The sequence below is a fragment of the Rana temporaria genome, chromosome 1 (assembly GCF_905171775.1).
Source record: "Rana temporaria chromosome 1, aRanTem1.1, whole genome shotgun sequence".
Classification (NCBI taxonomy): domain Eukaryota; kingdom Metazoa; phylum Chordata; class Amphibia; order Anura; family Ranidae; genus Rana; species Rana temporaria.
Window position 1 is genome coordinate 140,111,169 of NC_053489.1, and position 21,101 is coordinate 140,132,269.

General features: G+C 42.4%; 1 protein-coding gene across 5 annotated transcripts in view; it reads left to right on the plus strand.

The window, feature by feature from the left end:
* APC (APC regulator of WNT signaling pathway) overlaps window positions 1-21,101 on the plus strand; it is a 167,037-nt gene that overhangs the window by 90,620 nt on the left and 55,316 nt on the right. For all 5 annotated transcript variants that reach the window (XM_040343463.1, XM_040343453.1, XM_040343480.1 and 2 more), the window contains 2 exons: window positions 8,835-8,919; window positions 10,956-11,157. In XM_040343463.1, coding sequence (XP_040199397.1) covers window positions 8,835-8,919; window positions 10,956-11,157 — 287 coding nt within the window. The remainder of the gene's footprint in view (window positions 1-8,834; window positions 8,920-10,955; window positions 11,158-21,101) is intronic.

Sequence of the window (21,101 nt, forward strand, 5' to 3'; positions counted from 1 at the left end):
ACTCTAGCAAAAAAGTGAAGTGGGGTGCGGTCTGTAAAATAATTTCACCATAATACAGAAATACAGTTCATGTGCATAACCAGATATCGTGAAATAAAAACTTCCAAAAAATGGGGAACAGAAAGTCCTGATAAGGAGAGCTCCATATTTGCTATCGTGGGCACCTCTGCAGCGTTGGAGGAGGTGGTATCGTGCGCTTTAAGTACTAGGGCAAGAGCGAGGAGCATGAAGAGGTGGGAGGTGCTGAGGAGGAAGAATGGAAAAGATCAGAAGAGGAGCGTTTGCCTGGGATGGGCAAAGAAAGAAAGAAAGAAAGAAAGGAGGGAGGGGGGAGAGATGGTATAAGGGTGGAGCCCATGTGAGCATGTTGAATGACAATTGGTCACGCAACACTGTACCCATGTGAAATTTGTATCTTTTTTTTATTTTTTTTGAGACGGAGCTTTCCTTTGATGGTATTTAATCACCACTGTGTTTTTCTTGCTACATACAGTGACCCCCTTCACGATTTAAAATGTTGTTATATCACAGCCTGATACTACAGTTGGTTTAAATACATTTTTATTTTATTTTTTAACACTTGCGGGACCGCCCACTGTACATTTACTGTGTCCACTCTGTGTCAGATCACGTAACTAGTACATGATCTGACACTTCCAGGTCTGAGGTGTGTGTTCCTGCTGTGATTCTACACAGCGGGAGCTGATCGGTTGGTACGGCAGACTCTCTGTCCGCTGGAACCCGACGATCGTTCATTACACAGGTAGAACGGCAGTCTGCCTATGTAAACAAGTCATAATTGCCGTTCTGTGAATACAGAAGGCATGGATCCTATATTCCTGTAAAGCAGGAACACCGATCCATGCATTCCAATAGTAAAAGCACTACACTGAATCACAGGCTAGTCACACCGTTAACCCTTTGATTGCCCCTGATGGTACCCCCACCCCTGCCGGTGTCATTAGTACAGTGACTGTGCATATTTTTTAGCACTAGTCCATGTATTCATGTCACTGGTCCCCAAAATGTGTCCATGCCCGATTTTGTCCACCACCATAAGCCGTTGATGGCAGCCAATAACTAGTAAAACATTTTTAAATATCCCATAGTTTGTAGACGCTATAACATTTGCGCAAACAAATCAATATACACTTATTGTTTTTTTATTACGAATATGTAGCCGAATACATATTGCCCTATATATGTATATGTATGTGTGTGTGTGTGTGTGTGTGTATGTGTGTGTGTGTGTGTGTGTGTGTGTGTGTGTGTGTGTATATATATATGTGTGTGTGTGTGTGTGTGTGTGTGTGTGTGTGTGTGTATATATATATATATATATATATATGTGTGTGTGTGTGTGTGTGTGTGTGTGTGTGTGTGTGTGTGTATATATATAATATAGCAAAGAATAAAACCGCAGATGTGATCAAATGCCATCAAAAGAAAGCTCTGTTTGTGGTTGTGGGGAAAAAAGGACATGAATTTTATTTGGGTACAGCGTCGCACGACGTGCAATTGTCAAAGCAAAAATGGCCTGGTCATGAAGGGGGGTAAATCTTCTGGCGGTCCAGTGGTTAATCTACACTCAGTACCCCATAATGACAAAGTTAAAATTAGAGTTAGAATTTTTAGAAATGTCTGTAAATTTATTAAAAAGGAAAAAACTATTGAAATATTATGTGTATGTAAGTATTCAGACCCTTTACTCAGCACTTTTGGAAGCAATTACAGCCTCGAAGTCTTTTTTGGGTATGACACGGCAATCCTTGCACACCTGGATTGGGGGATTTAATGCTATTCTTCTTTGCAAATCCTCTCAAGCTCAGTCAGGGTGGATGGGGACTGTCAGTGGACAGACATTTTCAGGTCTCTGCAGAGATGTTCAATGGGGTTCAAGTCGGGGCTCTGGCTGGGCTTCTCTAAGACATTCACAGAGTTGTCCCTAAGCCAGTCCTGTGTTGTCTTGGCTGTGTGCTTGGGATCATTGTAATGTTGGAAGGTGTCCAAAGGGTGGTGATGAATACCATGACTGCTGAATGGTGTGAGTGGGGTGCCCCAGAGCTTCAATATCGGTATTTGCTGATGATACAAAGCTAAGCAGGGAAATAACTTTACATTTAGAAAAAAATTACTTTACAAGAAGATCTCAATAAAATAGGGGAGTGGGCAACTCCATGGAAAATGAGGTTGAATGTAGGGAAATGTAAAATGTTGCACTTGGGAGCTAAAAATATGAATGCAAGCTACACGCTAGTGCGAGAACCTCTGGGGAGGTTGGAAAAGGATTTGTTGATGATATACTCTGCAATAGCATGCAGTGCCAAGCTGCGGCAAGCAAGGCCAGCAGAATTTTCTCTCTCCAGCATATCCCCTTTTTAATCAATGTGAATATTATTATTATGCAGGAGTTATATTGCGCCAACAGTTTGCGTAGCACTTTATACCATTTTACAAAACTCTGGTTCTGGCCACATCTGGAGTATGATGTCCAGTTCTGGTCATCAGTCCTCGGGAAGAATGTGCTGGAACTTGAGAGATTCCAAAAAGGGCAACTAAACTAATAAGGGGGGTGGAGGATCTCTGTTATGAGGAAAGTCTACGCTCATTAGGCTAATTTTTCCCTAGAGAAGAAATGCTTAAGAGGAGATATGATGGCAAATATATAAATGGTGATTGGGGGAAAATTTGTTCAGTCTCGGGTTGTTCAAGAGGACACGTGGTCACTTAGTGAAGTTGTATGAAAAGCAGTTTAACCCTAAACTGATGTAAGGGGTTCTTTACTGTTAGAACAGTTAGGATGTGGAATTCCCTTCCACAAATAGTGGTGTCTGTCAGTGGAAAGTATCTGAAATGTAAAAAAAAAAAACTTTTGATATGCACCTTTTAGTAAACACAATATACAGGGATATGGGAAGTGTTGGACATATAAATACACATACCGGTTCAACTGGATGGACTGGTGTCTTTTAAGCTTTCCCTCAACCCTCACAAGTCTCCCAGTCCCTGCTGCTGAAAAACACCCCCACAGCATGATGCTGCCACCACCATGTTTCACTGTTGGGATGATATTGGGCAGGTGAAGAAACGGTGCCAGATTTCCTCCAGACAACATTAGAATTGAGGCCAAACAGTTCAGTCTTTGTTTCCTCAGACCAGAGAATTGTGTTCCACCTTACAAGGATTTTTTTTGGAAACTCCATGCATGCCTTTTTTTTTTTTTTTTTTTTTGCACTGAGGAGAGGCTTCAGTCTAGCCACTTTGCCATAAAGCCCAGATTGGTGGAGGGCTGCAGTGATTGTGGTCCTTTTGGAACTTTGTCCCATCTCCACACTGGATCTCTGGAGCTCAGTCAGAGGGAACATTGCCTCTCTTGCAAAGCCCCTTCCACCCCAATTTGCTCACTTTGCCTGGGTGACCAACTCTTTAAAGAGTCCTGGTTGTGCTAAACCACTTGCCCTTGAGAATTGTGGAAGCCACTGTACTCTTGGGTAACATTCGGTGCAGTAGATTTTTTTTTGTAGGTTTTACATAAATAATTAAAAGAAAACTAGTGCAGCCACCATATATGAGAATTGGTGAGCTGCAAGATATTTCCTCTTGGGTTTAATACCGCATTGAGGTTTTAGAACTTGTTTGAAATATTACATTTTTATGCCACATAATGAGAGTTTAAATACATTTTCTTAATATAACCTACTGTACATAGTTGCTAAGTTAATGGAGAAGTCCAGCCTGAGCTTTTTAGGTTCCGCCAGCTGCCTTGATGGCAGTCTCATCTCCCCGCTGAGACGGCTGCTCCCCGCTCCTGCGCAGCTCAGCGCTCCAATGAGCGCAGAGAAGTAGTGCAGAAGCTATTCTGACTGCTCGGGGAGGAGTGAGAACCGAGCCATCGGCGGTGTTCGGTGGCTTGGTTCTCGGTGCAAAGACGCCGGGGGACAGATGCAGCATCCACCAAGGTAAGGTATGACTATCAAAAAAAAAAAAAAAGCCAAACTTCTCTCTTAAAAACTTAGTGGGCCATTTGATTCAGATTGTTTTAGCTTGTGACCATCACTGTTACATTGCAGCAAATTATATGTTTACTAATATGTTTATCTAAGTAAGCCGAATCATTATTGAGGACAAATCTAAAAGAAATCAAAACAAAGAAAGCACCATACTGTCCCTGGAAATGGAGAACACTGGCACGTTGTTGAGCCAAATCAAATATTTAACCAAGCTACTTTGTAAATGTCGTAGAGGCAGGATTATTCTCATTTAAAGGAGAATTGGTTTTCCGGGTCATATGTAAACTAAAAGGAGTTGGAAAGTCTCAGGATTTTTCACCTTGATGCATTCTATGCATTAAGGTAAAAAAACACCTGTGTACAGCTATCCCCCAGAGCCCTTCTTTCTCTTACCTGAAGCTGATCGTTGCAGCGACAAGCACGAGCCCAGCAGCTGTCTCGGGGCTGAGTCCTGCTTTCTACGTCGATAAACCAGCAGCAGGACTTGGGAGCGCGCCTACACGGATGCCCCCATGGAAATTGGCTCTCCATAGGGGGGGCACTTCCTGAGGAGGAGGAGCCAGGGGACCCCCAGAAAAGGATCGGGGCTACTCTGTGCAAAACTCTTGCACAGAACATGTTAGTAAATGTTCGTTTTTTCCCCCTTAATTAACAATCACTTGAAGTATTTTTGAATCGGGATATTTTAGTCTGAAGGAAGATTATTTTGTGGGCTCCATTTCCGCAAGCTTAGTATATAAGGAGCAAATAGGCTAATAATTGATGAACAAATAATACTATTGCTTTTTTATTATATGCTTTTCGCTGTCTTGGTGTAATTTTACAACGGACCTGTGAATACTTTTTCTGAACGTTTGTGCATGAAATGTCACTTGAGTCTCTTGCTCCCTCTAGTGACCAATCTGTATAAAATGGCCCTGCTGTTGTGTTTAGATTATACTCACGCATGACCAGGACCAAGAGCCTTTGGAGACCCTGGGGGTTATTTATTAAAGGCAAATCCACTGTGCACTACATGTACAGTCACTGTAGATCTGAGGGGAAGATCTGAAATTAGAGGAAGCTCTGATGATTTCTATCATCCAATCCATGTTCAAGCAAAAATGCTGTTATTTTTTTTAATTTCCTTGCATGTCCCCCTCAGAACTACAGCCACTGCACTTGCAGTGAACTTGCAGTGCACAGTGGATTTGCCTTTAGTAAATAAACCCCAATGTGTTAGAAATGTTTTCTTAATCCTTTTTATTCCAATAAACGTCCCTCATGTATTGCATATTGGTCTTGCTCAGATTTAAGAGTTGATACATGACTGTTGTTGACTTCTAGACTTTTTATGTCCACAAATGTTGTTTATGCCTGATCATCAGTCATTCTGTAAATGAGCCTGTTTATATGCATTAAAAAGTTTGTTTTGTACAAGTAGTCTCATACCTGTACAACGCTGAGTGCTAGAAGTCATCCTGATGCCAGCAATGGTTTTCGACACAGGTTGGATACAGCCAACTTTTCCAGCTGTGCAAAAGGTGTTTGATTAAGATGGAACTCTGTGCATTAAATCCCTTCTAATTACTGTTAGTTTTAAAGAAATAAAAAAAAAAAAAACATGGTCATGTGACAGGCTGGGTCCCAGGTCTTCTAAATTGTTCACTGCAGAAGAGGAGGGTCCCTTTTCAGCTCACTACCTGGGTGACATGGATGCCTTTTATTTGACTGTCTAGTGGTGGGGTCCTCTCTGGCTCTTTTAGACTGCATAGTGTGATGATCAAGTAGAGGTAACTGGTTGGTGTGGGCACAGACTACATCACTTAATCACCCTCGGTCATCCCAACTGAAAGCCACATCAATGAGGGATATCGACGGGATGCTTTAAATCTGAACTCCAGGAAACCTAAAAATCCTACCTGTCAGTGGGGCTGTGCCCGCACTTTGATGGTTACCTGCTTGTTTACATACATATAGCGGGAACATCCAACAGGCTGGTTTTACAGAAGTCGATTTTTAGATCACCTTCAGTGCAACCATACTTGCCAACAACCTGCCCATACATGGATCAAAATTCAGTTGGTCGCTGCTGAGCTGGACGTATTTCGATCCATGTATGGTCAGCTTTAAAGCAATCGAAACCTAACAGGGATTCCAATTCTTCAGTCTACAAGAACTCCAGTCAAATGCTTTTTTAAAGTTTTGCATAATCTCCATCAACCAGCTTTCATGCATTACCCTGGATGTAGATTTCCTCAACTACACTGAATTTAGGAGTAAGTAAGGAAAGAGAGGTATCGGCATTTTTTTAAACTTGTCTTTTCTGTTTAGAATTTTAGCCCTGGCAGTGTGTGGGAATGTAGATTTTACCAGTGACCTCACTTTTAGTTATTTTTGCCACTATTGCCAGGTTGCTCGTTGACATTTAAGTCCTAAAAAATGCAGCAGAACATTTTTTCCATGCCTGTACTGATGTTGATTGAACAAACCAGGATTGTCTACGCTGCTTTGCTTCCATGATTCTTAACCAATAAAAAAAAAAGTTTTTTTTTTTGACAACTGCAGGCATCAAATATCTAGCAGAATAACGACAGTACACATTTCTCAGCGTGTGTCGGTTTGCAGCTGTGTCTTACCATTTTTCTGTGGGACAGTACAAACACTTTGAAAGCTTTTGCACAAACAGATGAATAGTCATAACTACTGCAGAAGTGGAACAAAGTTGGTATTTGGATGGTTGCATATCGGTAAGGGCCAGTTCATACCAAGACGCGGTTCGAAACCCACTACACTTACGATCTGCAGTGAGTGACTGTCAGTGTTAATGCATGCCGCTAATGCAGTGTGTTTGCCTGCACTGGATCACGTGGTACAGTAGTATTATGTGATCTGATTGCTGTACATTATTTTAGGTAATACATGCACCACTTTTGGTGCAGTCGGCGCGATTTCAGCCCATTCATTTGAATCGCATTGCACAGATGTGAGACGGCCCTAACATAACTATTTCTGACAACTGTTTTCTTAAACAGAAATAGAATTTAGCATATAACAATGATTTTTTTTTCACCTAATGCAGTTACATAAAATAACGTATAAAATTATACTTTTTTTTTTTTTTTTTTTTTTTATTTAAGCATTAGGCTTCATGCACACTGTACTTTTTTTAACATGGCTGTTAGGGGTGTCTAATGCCCCTGCATGTTAGCCTATGTGTCCACGCAGCACGATTTGTGCTTTCCTTTCTTCTTTACCGCCTACCTAGCCTTGCTTTCTGTTCCCAGGCTTTTCCCCATACTGCACTTCTCTAACTTCTTCTACAGGGCTCTCCTGTACCTTTTGTATTAAACTGTACTATAATTGTGTTGTCCCCCCTATTCATTGTAAAGCACTGCATAAACTGTTGGCGCTATATAAATCGTGTAATAATAACTTCTTACTTAATAATAAGAATTTAACATGATCTGAATGATCTGTATACCACGGTTACCTGATAAACTGCAGTTTCTCCAGTGCTGAGAGTTCAGGAAGGAGGAGATTTTCACTACTGCCTGTATGCACACCCACATGTGTAATGTCAATATCATGTGAGCTGGCTAGCTCTGAGAACAAGTAACTGTTCTCCCCAGCATAAAAGACACAACTGAGCATGTGCATGTTGGCTACCCTGCCTTTGTTAGCTGGCCTTCCCCAGATGGACAGTGCAGGGGGGGGGGGGATCTGTGAATAAATGATAAAACAGCCTTTTTACACAATACAAAGGATTAACACCTTAAGTTTCACAGTGAGTATGACAAGCATGCTATGCTGCATATACAGACTGCTTTTACTGTTGTGGGTTTAGTAACACATACTGCAGAGTATTTTCCCCACAGGCAGGTTTGGCAGCTTGACAGTTACTTGCACTTTTGCTATTACCTTGTGTTACTGTACTTTTACGTTTTCCCCACCTGCATGTGAAAATACCAATACGTGCTCTACACCTTAAACTGCGGATTTATATAAAGAATTTTAAAAACATGATTTAAACTGACTTAATTGCAGTTAGATTTGCACAATCTTCTGTATGTCTATAAAAATGTTTATAGTAATTGTAAAGGGATTTTTTGTTAAATAAAGTGGTTGTTACGGTTATATTTGCCTGGCCTGTTCAAAGGTTTTGCACAAAGCAGTCGCTGTCTTCCTTTTTCTGGGGCCCCCTGTCGCCACTCCTGGTTCTTCCTCCCTTCTGAGTGCCCCCATAGCATGCCAGCTCAGTCCCGAGCTGCGCTGTTTGTCCATTGTCCCCTGCTTTATCCTCCTAGGCTGTTACTGACCACAATAGAAACAAATTGCTCCCACTGCTGCCCCCATGGCCAGTGAGGATGGAGAAAGCCACTGCTATAGATTGTGATCGGGTTCAGGTAAGTATAAGGGGGTGCTGGGGGGGGAGCTGAACACAGGAGGTTTTTTACTTTAATGCAGAGCATGCATTAAGGTAAAAAAAACTTTTGCCTTTAGAACCATTTTAACATACTGCTGAATAATAAATATCTGTATCATAATCTTCTGAGCCAGTCAAGGTTACATTGACCATACCATTCAGAGCACTGATAAATATGCCTTGCTGATCAGTATTGAAGTAAAATGACTTTTGTGGCTTGGTGCCAATGCTTCAATATCTTATATTAGTGTGTAATTTAGAATCCCGCAGAAGCAGACTGAGAGAGATCCCATTTCAGAGCCATTGCATCTCCACAGATAGCAGAGACTGCAGGACTGTTTGCAGCTTGTTTCATACTGTACCATGACAACACTATGTTGGTTATTGGGGTTCTGATTGTACTTCATTCTTTGTTACAGGATGTTCTCAAACAGCTGCAAGGAAACATCGACGATGAAGCCATGGCTTCTTCAGGCCAGATTGATCTGTTGGAGCGGCTGAAAGGTAAGCCCTTTTTTCTGTTTTATTTATCCGATGTAGCCTGTGACGGCCTAAATTATATTTAAGTTTTATTTTTTCGTTGGGATTTATGTATTGTATGCAAGACCTGTCACCTTGCTGACCATTAAAAGATGGTCTTGGGATGGGGTTTTTTTTTCTTTCTTTTGTTTTTGTTCTTGCTGGAATTCGTTAACCCCCAACAAAATATTCTAGAGTTTACCAAATTAAATGTACAAGTTGGTAATCCATATACTGGGTGGAAGAAAGCCTTACCAAGGTCCAGTTGATATACTTTCTTCCCTTCCAGCTTGCAGTTACATTTATTTTTAGGGCCATGTTACACTAACAAATCAGTGGTGGTCAACAATTTGCCACATAATTTTGTTCACCAATCGGAGAATGGTGCTGTAGGAACAGATGCGTGTTCTCACTATTGTGTTATTGATCCTGCCACTAGCAGATTGTTGGCAATATCTTGGACAGGGCGGTTGGGCAATGGGTGCTGGTGGGCATTCAGGGGGGTTCTGGTGGATTGACCTTGGTCAAGAGGGGCACTGGTCCTTTTTTGTGATTTTTTTTATTTTTATTTTTTATACTTTTTTGTTACGACTTTTTAACTGTTTATAATCAATTATAATTTGGATGGTAGCTGGTGTGGTGTCTATGCCTTTTTTTTTTTTTTATTCAAATGGTTTTGATAATGCCTACATAGTGGGAAGCACTGCCGCACTTGTTTACCAGCGGGATTCGCAAGATCCATCAACTTTTTGTATGCATGTTTGCAATGCAAGGCCATTGGCACAGCAGTGGCTCCGTTACTACCAGGAACTAATTTATAAGCTTTGGTTACACATGACATCCATAAGAAACTAAACTGTATGGCTAACCTAATAATCTATCAGTTTAATTTGATCTTTGCTATGTCTAGAGTCCCTCTTTAATGGTGCAAAATGTGCTTTCATATTAAAAGGGAACTATGCCAGATCACCTCTTTCATATGAGTTTTTCCCGAAACTGCTGTCTGGCCATCATAGTGATCCACTGGTTTCAACATATTTAGGCACTAAATAACAAGTATTCCGTATGTTGGCCTACTGAAGAGCCGTGTCACTGTATTGTGTAATAGAGCTGTGGGTTGAATATGTGCTTGTCATCGTCGTACTGCAGCAATAAAAATTAAAATGAAGTGAGCAAGCCTATATTTATTACTGCATTACAGTAATAGTGAGTTGTAGAGAAAATCGGCATCATGGAATCTAATGACTGCTAATTTCCTGAACCTAGCACAGAGTTGTGATTATTTTTTTCTGGGTGATGGACTTTTTCCGTGGGATAAGAGGAGAACATGGCCTGTCTGCCATGTAGGTTTGAAAACCCTCCTGAGACATACAGGCATGCCTGCACACTTTGTGGGTTTAACAAACCAGTAAGATTGCAGGTTTACATCTACATTCCAAGTTCAATCATTGGCATGTTGAAGTATGAATAAATAGTATGCAAGCTTCTGTGCTCTCTAAATTTGTTCCTGTTTTGCAAAGACAATCCCTGTTCTACTCTTCCCACTCTAAATGTTCAGATCACCAGGCCTAATGCGCACTGGACGTTAAAAAAAAAAGCCAGTAATGTTGGCTCTAAAAAGCTGTAGCGTGAGTTTTTCAGCATTTTTTTGTCGTATTGCCTTTTTTGTAGCGGTTTTAATTTTTTTTTAAGCAACATTATTCTCCCAAAAACGCTGATAAATAGTCATGTTTTTAAGCTGTTTTAAGCTTTTTTCCGAGTTTTTAGAAAACGTCCCTGCCTGCATGGACACATAGGATAACCTGCTGGGGAGTTTGACTGCAGAACACGCCTGAAGCCACAAACATGCACACTGGACGTTTTTTACAGCTGCTGAGGCCTCATAGTCCTACCTTTTTTGTTTCCTCTGTTAATTTTACTGATTTTCAGTGATTTATCAGAGTTTTTAAGTTAATTTTGAATTGTCATGTAAAAATAAGGTTTGCTGGCTGGCATTTAAAAATATGTTTTGAACGTTTCAGATTTAAATTTAGATGGCACAACCTTCACAGGTGTGAAGATGAAGTCAAAGATGCCTCACCGATCTTATGGAAGCAGAGAAGGCTCTCTTTCAGGCCACTCAGGGGAGTGCAGCCCAGTTCCAGTGGGCTCCTTTCCTCGCAGGGGATTTGTCAACGGAAGCAGAGAGAGTGCTGGGTATATGGAAGAACTGGAGAAGGAGCGGTAAGCATTGGCAATAGATTATTTAATTTGTTTTTAATTCCCTTAATTTTTCTAATTTTATCTTTCACTTTTATTCCAGTAGGCAGCTCATTATTTGGCAGGCTTCTAAAGATGAGCTGTTTGCACCAGATGTACAGGGGGAAAAAAAATGATTTGATCCCCTGCAGATTTTGTAAGTTTGCCCACTTACAAAGAAATTAAGGGTCTATCATTTTTATTATTGGTGTATTTTAAATGATGGTGACAGAATATTAACCAAGAATTCAGAAAAAAACACAATACAAATATTATAAATTGAGTTGCACTTCAGTGAGTAAAATAAATATTTGATCCCCAAGCAAAACATGACTTAGTACTTGGTGGAAAAACCCCTGACGGCAAGTACAGAGGTAAGATGTTTCTTGTAGGTGACCAGGTTTGCACACATCTCAAGAGGGATTTTGGTCCACTCTTCTTTACAGATCTTCTCTAAATCCTTAAAGTTTCTTGGCTGTTGCTCTGCAACTCGAAGTTTCAGCTCCTCCATAAATTTTCGATAGGAATTAAGTTCTGGAGATTGGTTAGACAACTCCATGACCTTAATGTGATTCTTTTTGGGTCATTGTCATGCTGAAAGACCCATCCATGACACATCTTTAGTGTTCTGGCTGAGGGAAGAATGTTCTCCACGTTTTTTTCCATACATTGCCCATCCATTGGCCCCTCAATGCGGAAAAAGTCTGTCTGTCTGTACCTTTTTAGCAGAGAAACTGCCCCAAAGCATAATGATTACACCTCTGTGCTTGACTGTTGGGATGGTGTTCTTAGGGTCATAGTCAGCATTTTTCTTCCGCTTCCTCCAAACACGGCAAGTCCCCCCCCCCCCCCCCCCTCAAGGTACATGTACTGAACGATTGGGAGAAACTGCTGTGGTCAGATGATACCAAAATTTAGCTTTTTGGCATTAACTTGGTTCACTGTGTTTTGAGGGAAGAAAAATACTGACTATGCCCCTAAGAACACCATCCCCACAGTCAAGCAGGGGTGGAAACAAGATGCTTTGGGGCCGTTTCTCTGCTAAAGGTGCAGGCTGACTTTACTGCATTGAGGGGCCAATGGACCGGGCCATGTATTGTAAAATCTTGGAAGAGAACCTTCTTCCCTCAACCAGAGCACTGAAGATGAGTCATGGATGGGTCTTTCAGCTTGACAATGACCCACAAAGGAGCACATTGGGGTCATGGAGGGGCCTAGCCAGTCTCCAGACCTTAATCCAGTAGAAAATGTATGGAGGGAGCTGAAACTTCGAGTTGCCAAGTGATCGCCAAGAAACCTTAAGGATTTGGAGAAGATCTGTTAAAGCGGAGTTCCACCCTAAAAATTAACTTTCTATTAACCGCTTGCCTTTAATGTAAAAATAAATAAATGTTTTACTCACTTTTAACCAGTAGTGCAACGGATAACCGTTGATCCGTGATCCGAACGGGTCACCCCCTTCGGATCGGCAAGCTATGCGATCCGCAGATTGCCGCCGCGGCCATAGCATTAGGAAAGGCCGCGGCTTAGTTTTGGAGCCACGGCTATCTTGGTACAACCGCACTACTAGGGGGTTACTGTCTGAGGTCTGCACTACTGGGGGGGGGGGGGTTACTGTCTGAGGTCTGCACTACTGGGGGGGGGGGGGTTACTGTCTGAGGTCTGCACTACTGGGGGGTGGGGGGGTTACTGTCTGAGGTCTGCACTACTAGGGGGTTACTGTCTGAGGTCTGCACTACTGGGGGGTTACTGTCTGAGGTCTGCACTACTGGGGGGTTACTGTCTGAGGTCTGCACTACTGGGGGGGTTACCGTCTGAGGTCTGCACTACTGTGAGGTGTCTGTACTGAGGGGGGAGGTCGTCTGTACTGAGGGGGGGGGGGGCCGTGGGGGGGTGGGGTGACACCATTTTTTTTTTGCACCGGGTGACACCAACCCCAGTGACGCCACTGCAGTGGGGCGGGATGTGGATATTACAGTGGGGCGGGATGTGGATATTACAGTGGGGCGGGATGTGGATATTACAGTGGGGCGGGATGTGGATATTACAGTGGGGCGGGATGTGGATATTACAGTGGGGCGGGATGTGGATATTACAGTGGGGCGGGATGTGGATATTACAGTGGGGCGGGATGTGGATATTACAGTGGGGCGGGATGTGAATATTACAGTGGGGCGGGATGTGGATATTACAGTGGGGCGGGATGTGGATATTACAGTGGGGCGGGATGTGGATATTAGTGGGGCGGGATGTGGATATTACAGTGGGGGGGATGTGGATATTATAGTGGGGCGGGATGTGGATATTACAGTCGGGGGGGGGGGGGATATTACAGTGTGGGGGGGATGTGGATATTAGTGTGGGGGGGATGTGGATATTACAGTGGGGGGAGGGAGATGTGGATATTACAGGGGGGGAGATTTTTTTTTTGATCCGAAAAATTATCTGATCCTTGACTCCTGATCCGAGGAACGATCCGTGAGTTTTTTGATCCGTTGCACCCCTACTTTTAACTGCCTGTTACTAGGCAGTATTCGTAATCTGCCTAGTTCCTGGTTCTAGGTGGTTCAACTTCCTGTCCTAAGACCCCATTGTCTCCTGGGAAATGATGACACTCATTTCCCAGGAGTCTCTGGGCATTACTGTGCCTAAAAATCGCCCAGCATACACCTCTCCCTGAACACCAGGAAGAAAAAGGAACTGGGCTTCACATGCCCACACATATGATGGATACGGCCACAACACGAACTGAAGGATATAAGGCAAGAGTTTACAATGATTTCTGGAACGATTGGGGAGCTTATTAATATGTTTTGTGGACTATTTAATGTGATTAATTTTAGCTTGCAAAAAAATAAAAATTATGCCCGGATCCCCGCTTTAAGACGAGTGGACCAAAATCTCTCCTGAGATGTGTGCAAACTTGGTAACCAACTACCAGAAACATCGTCTTACCTCTGTGTTTGCCAACAAGGGTTTCTCCTCCAAGTACTAAGTCATGTTTTTCTTGGGGATCAAATTCCTATTTTACTCACTGAAGTGCAACTCAATTACCATATTTATCGGCGTAGAACACGCACCCTAACTTTAAGAGGGAAGTTTCAGGAAAAAAAATTCCACGGCCCCCTGCGTATAACACGCAGCCACAGTACCCTCTATTTTCAGGGTAAAAAAGTGAGTGTTATACGCCAATAAATACAGTAATAACATTTGTATCGTGTTTTTTCAGAATTTTTGGTTGATATTCTGTCACTGTAATTTTATATACACCAATGATAAAAATTATAGACCCTTTATTTCTTTTTAAGTGGGCAAACTTACAAAATCTGCAGGGGAGCAAATCATTTCCCCACGGCGTGTACAGTAGAGAAGGGATGTTGGGTATATTGACAGATCAGATTACCAGTGGTTTCTAGATGCACATGTTTAAGTCCTTTAAAAATGTGTCTTTGTTATTGTGCATTCATTTTTTATTTATTTATTTTTCCTTTATTTTACTCCCTTCCTGTCCTAGTGTCACAACTGTATTGAGTAGCATATTATCGCCCTAAGACAGAGTGTTGGGACTACATACCACAATGTTAGGACTACATAAAAGGGGGAGGAGTTAGTTCATGGAGGTGGCAGGGAACAATGCTAACTGATGGCAGTTCAGAAGTAAAGAGCACAGGAAACTGCTCACAGTTTCTGGCTGAAGAGATATTTATTTCTTTAATTCTTGTCAAACATATCATAAAACCATTTTTGTTTGCATATTTAACAGGCCAAAAGAGAAAATAAGATACATTTGTTAGTTTACATACACTTTAAAAATGCAATACCTTGTTTTGGTTGGAAAAATGTTAAAGGGTCACTAAAGGAATTATTTTTTTTTTGCTGAAATGACTGTTTACAGGGCATAGAGACATAATAGTTAACTGATTCCTTTTAAAAATGATTAAAAATGGATAAAAAAACAATCATATAATGTGCCTGCAGTGTAGTTTCGTTTTTGCTGTTGTTTCCTGGTTCTCTGATGTACAGAGAGCCACTAGAGGGCAGTCAGCCAATAGAGAGCAGTGATACTTTGTCTAAAACTCCTCAGCACCAATCCAGTTTAGTTTTACTCACACCTCCTTGATTAGTGACCACCGTGAGAAATCTCCCAGTACTGTGGTTATCAGGAAACAGGCAACCAGGAAGTGTCCAGAACAGAGAGGATTTACAGCAACATGAAAGCAAAAACGAACAATGAGGACATGAAACCAGGACTGCAGCAGGGTAAAGGAAGCTATTTAGCTAAAAAAAAAAATTCCTTTAGTGACCCTTTAAGTAGAATTACAGGCTAAACATCTAAACATAACTACACTTAACCCCCCCCCCCCCCCTTTACACATTTGCTCATTAACCTGTGTAAGAAAGCTATAGAGATATATCTATATCTCTCTATCTCTCCATTTTCAGTCCAGTCATGTGACCCCTGTGTCAGCCATAGAGAGAGGGCTTGATATCGGCTGGCAATGCCTGGGAGTGCTGAGGTCACCCATAAAGTCCTATGGCCCATCCATTTTCGTGGTCCCTCCTCTCCCCTGCAGCCGCTGTGGCTGAAAATAGGTCATCTATATTACCCAGGTTAGTCGGCATAGGTGTTAGGAGGGAGCTTTTTTAAGGCCGGGTTCACACCTATGCGAATTGGTTGCATCCAATTTGCATAACATTATAAAATACATTGATTTCAATGAGGCTGGTTCACATATGTGCGATGCATTCGCACTGCGCATTGCCAAAAAAACGTGTGCGTTTTCTAGGCATTGCGGTGCGGCTCAGGTGCGAATTCAGGCCCATTATCTTCTATGGGCACGCATCTGATTTGCAGACGTGTTCATTTCTCGTCAGGATTTCTCTCATTCACCTCAATACACTCGCAGCCAGTGACTGAGAGCACTGATCGATGTGTTCTGGCTAGAGGGAGCAGTCTCCCTGTCAGAACACAATAGCTCCGCAGGGGAGATGGCTACACTAACATTGCATGTGTTCGTATGGTGAGCTGTAAGTTTGTGTTTTTTTTTTTTTAAACGTTCAGCCCGCTGCTTACCCTGATCCTCTTCTCAAATCCACTGCTGGTGTTCATGGCTTCCCCCCTTGACCAGTGCCTCCATAGCAAGTTGCTTGCTATGGGGGGAACTGGTTCATGCTCAACACAAAGCCTTTCCTTAGCCCCACCCCCTGCTTACTGGCTAAGTTTGACAGCCAATGGCTCCCACTGCTGTGTTTCAGCCAATGAGGAGACCCTGGACAGCCCGAGGCTCTTGTGCACATAGCTGGATCAAGAGGGGGCTCAGGTGAGTATAAGGGGGAGCAGCACACAGAAGAATACATGATAGTAAAAGACCTTCAGCCTTTACAACCACTTTAAATGCAAAATTGCCAAAAAGTGAGTTGGAATAATGTGACTTCCTTATTTAAAGTTGATCCTTTTACATTTAGCTCAAGTTTTCAAATCCGTTAATTAATGAATGAATGAATGAAAAAACTTATAAAGCGCGGCGCATTCGAACTGAATCGCTTCTGGGCGCTAGTTGTTCGTGTCTCATTAAATTAACAGCGTTCCACTAATTTTTCTGTTTATTAAAAATCGGCAGCTTCAAAAAGTGTATCTGCTGACTATTAATAAACACACTCACTTGTCCAGCGATGCGACCGCCCAAAGCCTTGCTTCTCTCCCTCTCCTCTCCGCAGCACCGGCTTTGCAAGTGTAGGCACCCGGCGGTGACAGCTTGTGGCTTCACAGCCGAATGGGCCCTGCCCATGTGCGAGTAGCTCTGCGCGTCCTGAATGGGCGAACAATCTTCTGGGACTTGTGACATGTCCCAGAAGATTGCAGGGAGGGGGAGAGGAGGAGTTGCCTAGGGGACATGAGCGGAAGTGGGAGCTGTGTACCTGTCAAAACTAGGTACCCACTCCAGGAGGTGAGTGGGTCCTTTTAAAGCGGAAGTTCCACATCCACCAGCAAGAACAACAGGAGTGATATCACCAAATTTCACTCAAGATCTCCTAAGACGAGCAGTCAGAGGCAAAAATGCCTTAGATCTCACACTGCAGATATATGGCTATAGAGCTGTAGGAACAAGTGCTTGGGTACCCACACATAGCAGGAATTGTACGGTTTATTTTTTAGGAAGAATTTAAGAGAAAAGGTATGTTATTCAGGGTACAAATGAAACTGGGCACAATTAACACTTCTAGGTGCTTTTGCATTAGAAATCTTCACTTTTTGAGTTCAGTTACCAAAAAACAAAAAAGACAAAACTATTATAATTTCCCCTTTCAAAGGCCTTTTTATTGATGGTGGAAAGGGTTATATGGAACATTGGAACTTGGTTGATTGTAGGCAGCAGCAGGAATTTAAAGGTGCCTAGGGATCATATATATAACACTTTTTAAATCGGTTCTGTTAACTTTTTGGCACACTACTTGTGTTTTTTTTGTTTCCTAGGCACCCTTAAAGCTATTGTAGAGCTATTCTTTCTTCAATAAACCAAATATTGACAATGAAACTAGTTTACTATTTCAAAACAGAATTTTTGTTTCATAGAGATGTATGGAAAGGCTGAACATGACTTTCCATTTGCTCTATTCATCTTTTGTTTACAATGCACTTTGGTTGGTTCTCAGCCTGTGCAAGGAATGCCTGTGGCTGCTCAGTGCTCAGGATTTCATTGTAGTGATAACACCTAGAATTATAAACCAGCATCATCACATTTACTGAGTAGGTGTTAAGCTTTGTACACATGATCGGATTATACAATGGGAAATGTGTGATGACAGGCTGTTGTCGGAAAATCCGACCGTTTGTATGCTCCATTGGACAATTTTTGGCGGATTTTCCGCAGACAAATGTGGGCTAGCATGCTTTAACATTGTCTGCCAACAAATGTGTGTTGTCGGATTATCCAAGCGTGTATACACAAGTCTGTCGGACAAAACTCCAAAGTACAAATGCGCATGCTCAGAAGCAATGCTAACATAACACATTAGCAAAAGTTGCGCTAAAGAGCTGAAAAACACGTAATGTCGTGTTTGTTGGCCGACAATTCTTTACCGTTTTGTACGCAAGACAAGTTCCTGCCCAACGCCCTTCAGACAAAAGTCCTAAGCTTTGTCCGATGAAAATCCGATCATGTGTACAAGGCTTATCTCTGTGTTCATAGTCTCTAGATCATTCAATAATGCCCACTGTGTGCATCCTGGACAAGTTTATTGCCTGACTAGTGTAGCACTGAGGTTTTACAAACCTGTGGTAGTGTGCCCTTATGTGCAGCAGGCTTCTTCAGGTAGACATAAATTATTATCTTATTTATTGATTGTGCTTTGATCTCTGCCTATCAATGATTTGCGCTTCCCAGAGTACAAGCAAGGACTGTAAGGAGATATAACACACAGGATAAGGTTAGTAAGTTGATCCTCTTGAACTGAGGGACCGATGATGCCAAGGAGCTACGCGGAATGCATGGCTGCTGGTTTGCGCTGTGTGCCTCATACCTTTTGTGCCAATCCTGGTGCATCACACTGTTTACTTTTTTTTTTTTCAGAAAAAATTATTGAATTGTTGTAAGTGACATTTCATAAGGTGCCCCACAACCTGCTGCACTGGAAAAAGTAGTGCATGCATTATGTTTTTCAGCGCACACCACCGCAAGGCATTGGGGCTGTGCCAGAAATAGCTGCCACCGTAGTTCTACCACATCTGGCGTGGATGGGCGTTGGACATCGAGGACTGAGGGTGGTATAGAAATAAAATATTGGCAACACAATGAAAAATGGCATTGGGTTCACTTTTTCTTGGATACCACTCACAAGAGCAGCATTGCCAGAGTTTTTTTTTTTTTACTGACTACAGACTAGCTTGCTTCACTAATTGCTGGCCAATTGGTCAGATACAGAACAGTTGTGAACAGCCTGTTCTTTGTGACCATCACAGAAGGAAGTGTCATGTTAGACTGGGATTGTATCCAAGCAGCGCATGAATTAATTTAGTAAACATAATTTAAAGGTTTGTGGTGTTGTCATTTTGGATTGCCTGCAAGTTATTGCAGTGGAGCGGTTGTGCATTTTATCCGCCAGATGCAAGGTGCCCCAGGCCAGCAGTATTTGCCTGCCCCTGCCAGCTCCTTCGAACTGGCTTTTTATTAAAATTTTTAGAATGGCGAAGAAAGCAAAACATGCAGAAATATTGCATTGTTTATTTTGTATATCACATGTAAATTTGAATAAAAAAAATGCGAGTTTAGATTTAAAAAAAAAAAAAGTTAAATAAGCTTGTTCATATGGAGAAGCCTGTCTTTGTCCAGGTGTTCTGTGCATCACCGTGCAGGCAGTCCCCTTCATGTCAGTTGGGATGCAGTAGCTGTACCGACACGGCCACTGCTCCCACTTTGACAGCCATGTGGGAGCATGGCCACAAACGCAGAAAGTGTGCAGACCTGACGCTGGGTAAACCGTAGTATGCATGTGTGAACAAGGCCTAATCCAATAATTTTTGAAAAATATTTGAATTAAAAGAGAATTATGAGTTTTGGCTTTTTCCCCCTAATCATTCTTACCGATCCTGCATCTGTCCCCGGCATCTCTGCACTGAGAACCGAGCCATCAAACACCACCGATTGCTTGGTTTTCTCAGCTTCCCAAGAGAAGAGCTGCTGGCTGTCAATCATCATCTCCCCTGCTCTGCTTCTCCATGCTCACTGGAGCACTGAGCTGTGGAGGGTCAGGGATCGGCTGTAACAGTGGTTTGCTGAGAGACTGAGACAGCCATCAGTCCAGGCACCTGGCGGATCCAGACTTCCAAAGTCTGGATGACATGGTAACAACAAAACCTGGGGAATGCCCAGAGAAAAACCAAGCCTACTTACCGACCAACTCGCAGAACAGCCAATTAACCTGTTTAACAGTATGCGTTAAAAACAGGGGTTTTGTCCGCACGCATTTGCAAACGCATGCGTGAGCCACAGAGCCGCGCCAAGGCACCCTGTAATCTGTGGTCCTAACACTAAACAATGAGTGTCCCCACAATGGAGGCACATGCATTCTAATGGATAGATGAGGGCAGGTGGACTGAAGGGGAGCCACCCCTCCTTAAAGGTGCAGGAGCACACCAAACACCCAGCATGTAGCACAATGGCTGCAAAGGTGTTGGTGCGCTGCTGGACTAATACAAGCACCACAGGTGAAACATAAACCTGTCCACCGCCCCATCTATAGCTGGCCATAGCAGTAAGTAGCTGCTATGACATGGTGCCTGAACTGAACTTAGTGACGTCAGCAGAGAGCGGACCTCGGTCTGCTAAAAACAGGTCACAGGAGTGCAAAACAAATTGTAATCCTGTGACTTGTAGGAGAAGCCCAGCCAAATGAGCCCAGCCAAATGAGCCCAGCCTAGACTTCAGAAGCTGTGTTTAGAAGCATTTCAGGTGCCAAACGCGGTATGTAACCAAAAACATTTAAAAAAAACAAATCAAACGCGGCTAAGTGGCCGTTTTTAGATGCCGGTTTCTAGCTGTCAAGGTAAATCATTTAAATACATTTTTCATAACGCAACTGGAAAAAAAGTTGAAACCTGTTTCACTGGATACACAAAGAAAACAAAGCCCCAGTGTGGTTAAAATCACATTGAAGATTAGAGTGATTGTAAATCCTCACCTTGTTTAAAAAAAAAAAACACATTAATTTTTTTGAAGGTAAAAAAACACTTAAGTATAGACTTAAAAACATACATACTTTTTTTTTTTTTTTTAATGAGTGATCACATTCCCTCTGATCTCCGCTGCTTAATTGCTGGAGTTGGAGAAACAATACGCTGAGCTTCCCAGTAAAAGGCTTCACAAGGGGGAATTTGTCTGGCCAAGTCTGAGAATTATAGGATGGAAGGGTGAGTTTCCAACATAGCTAAG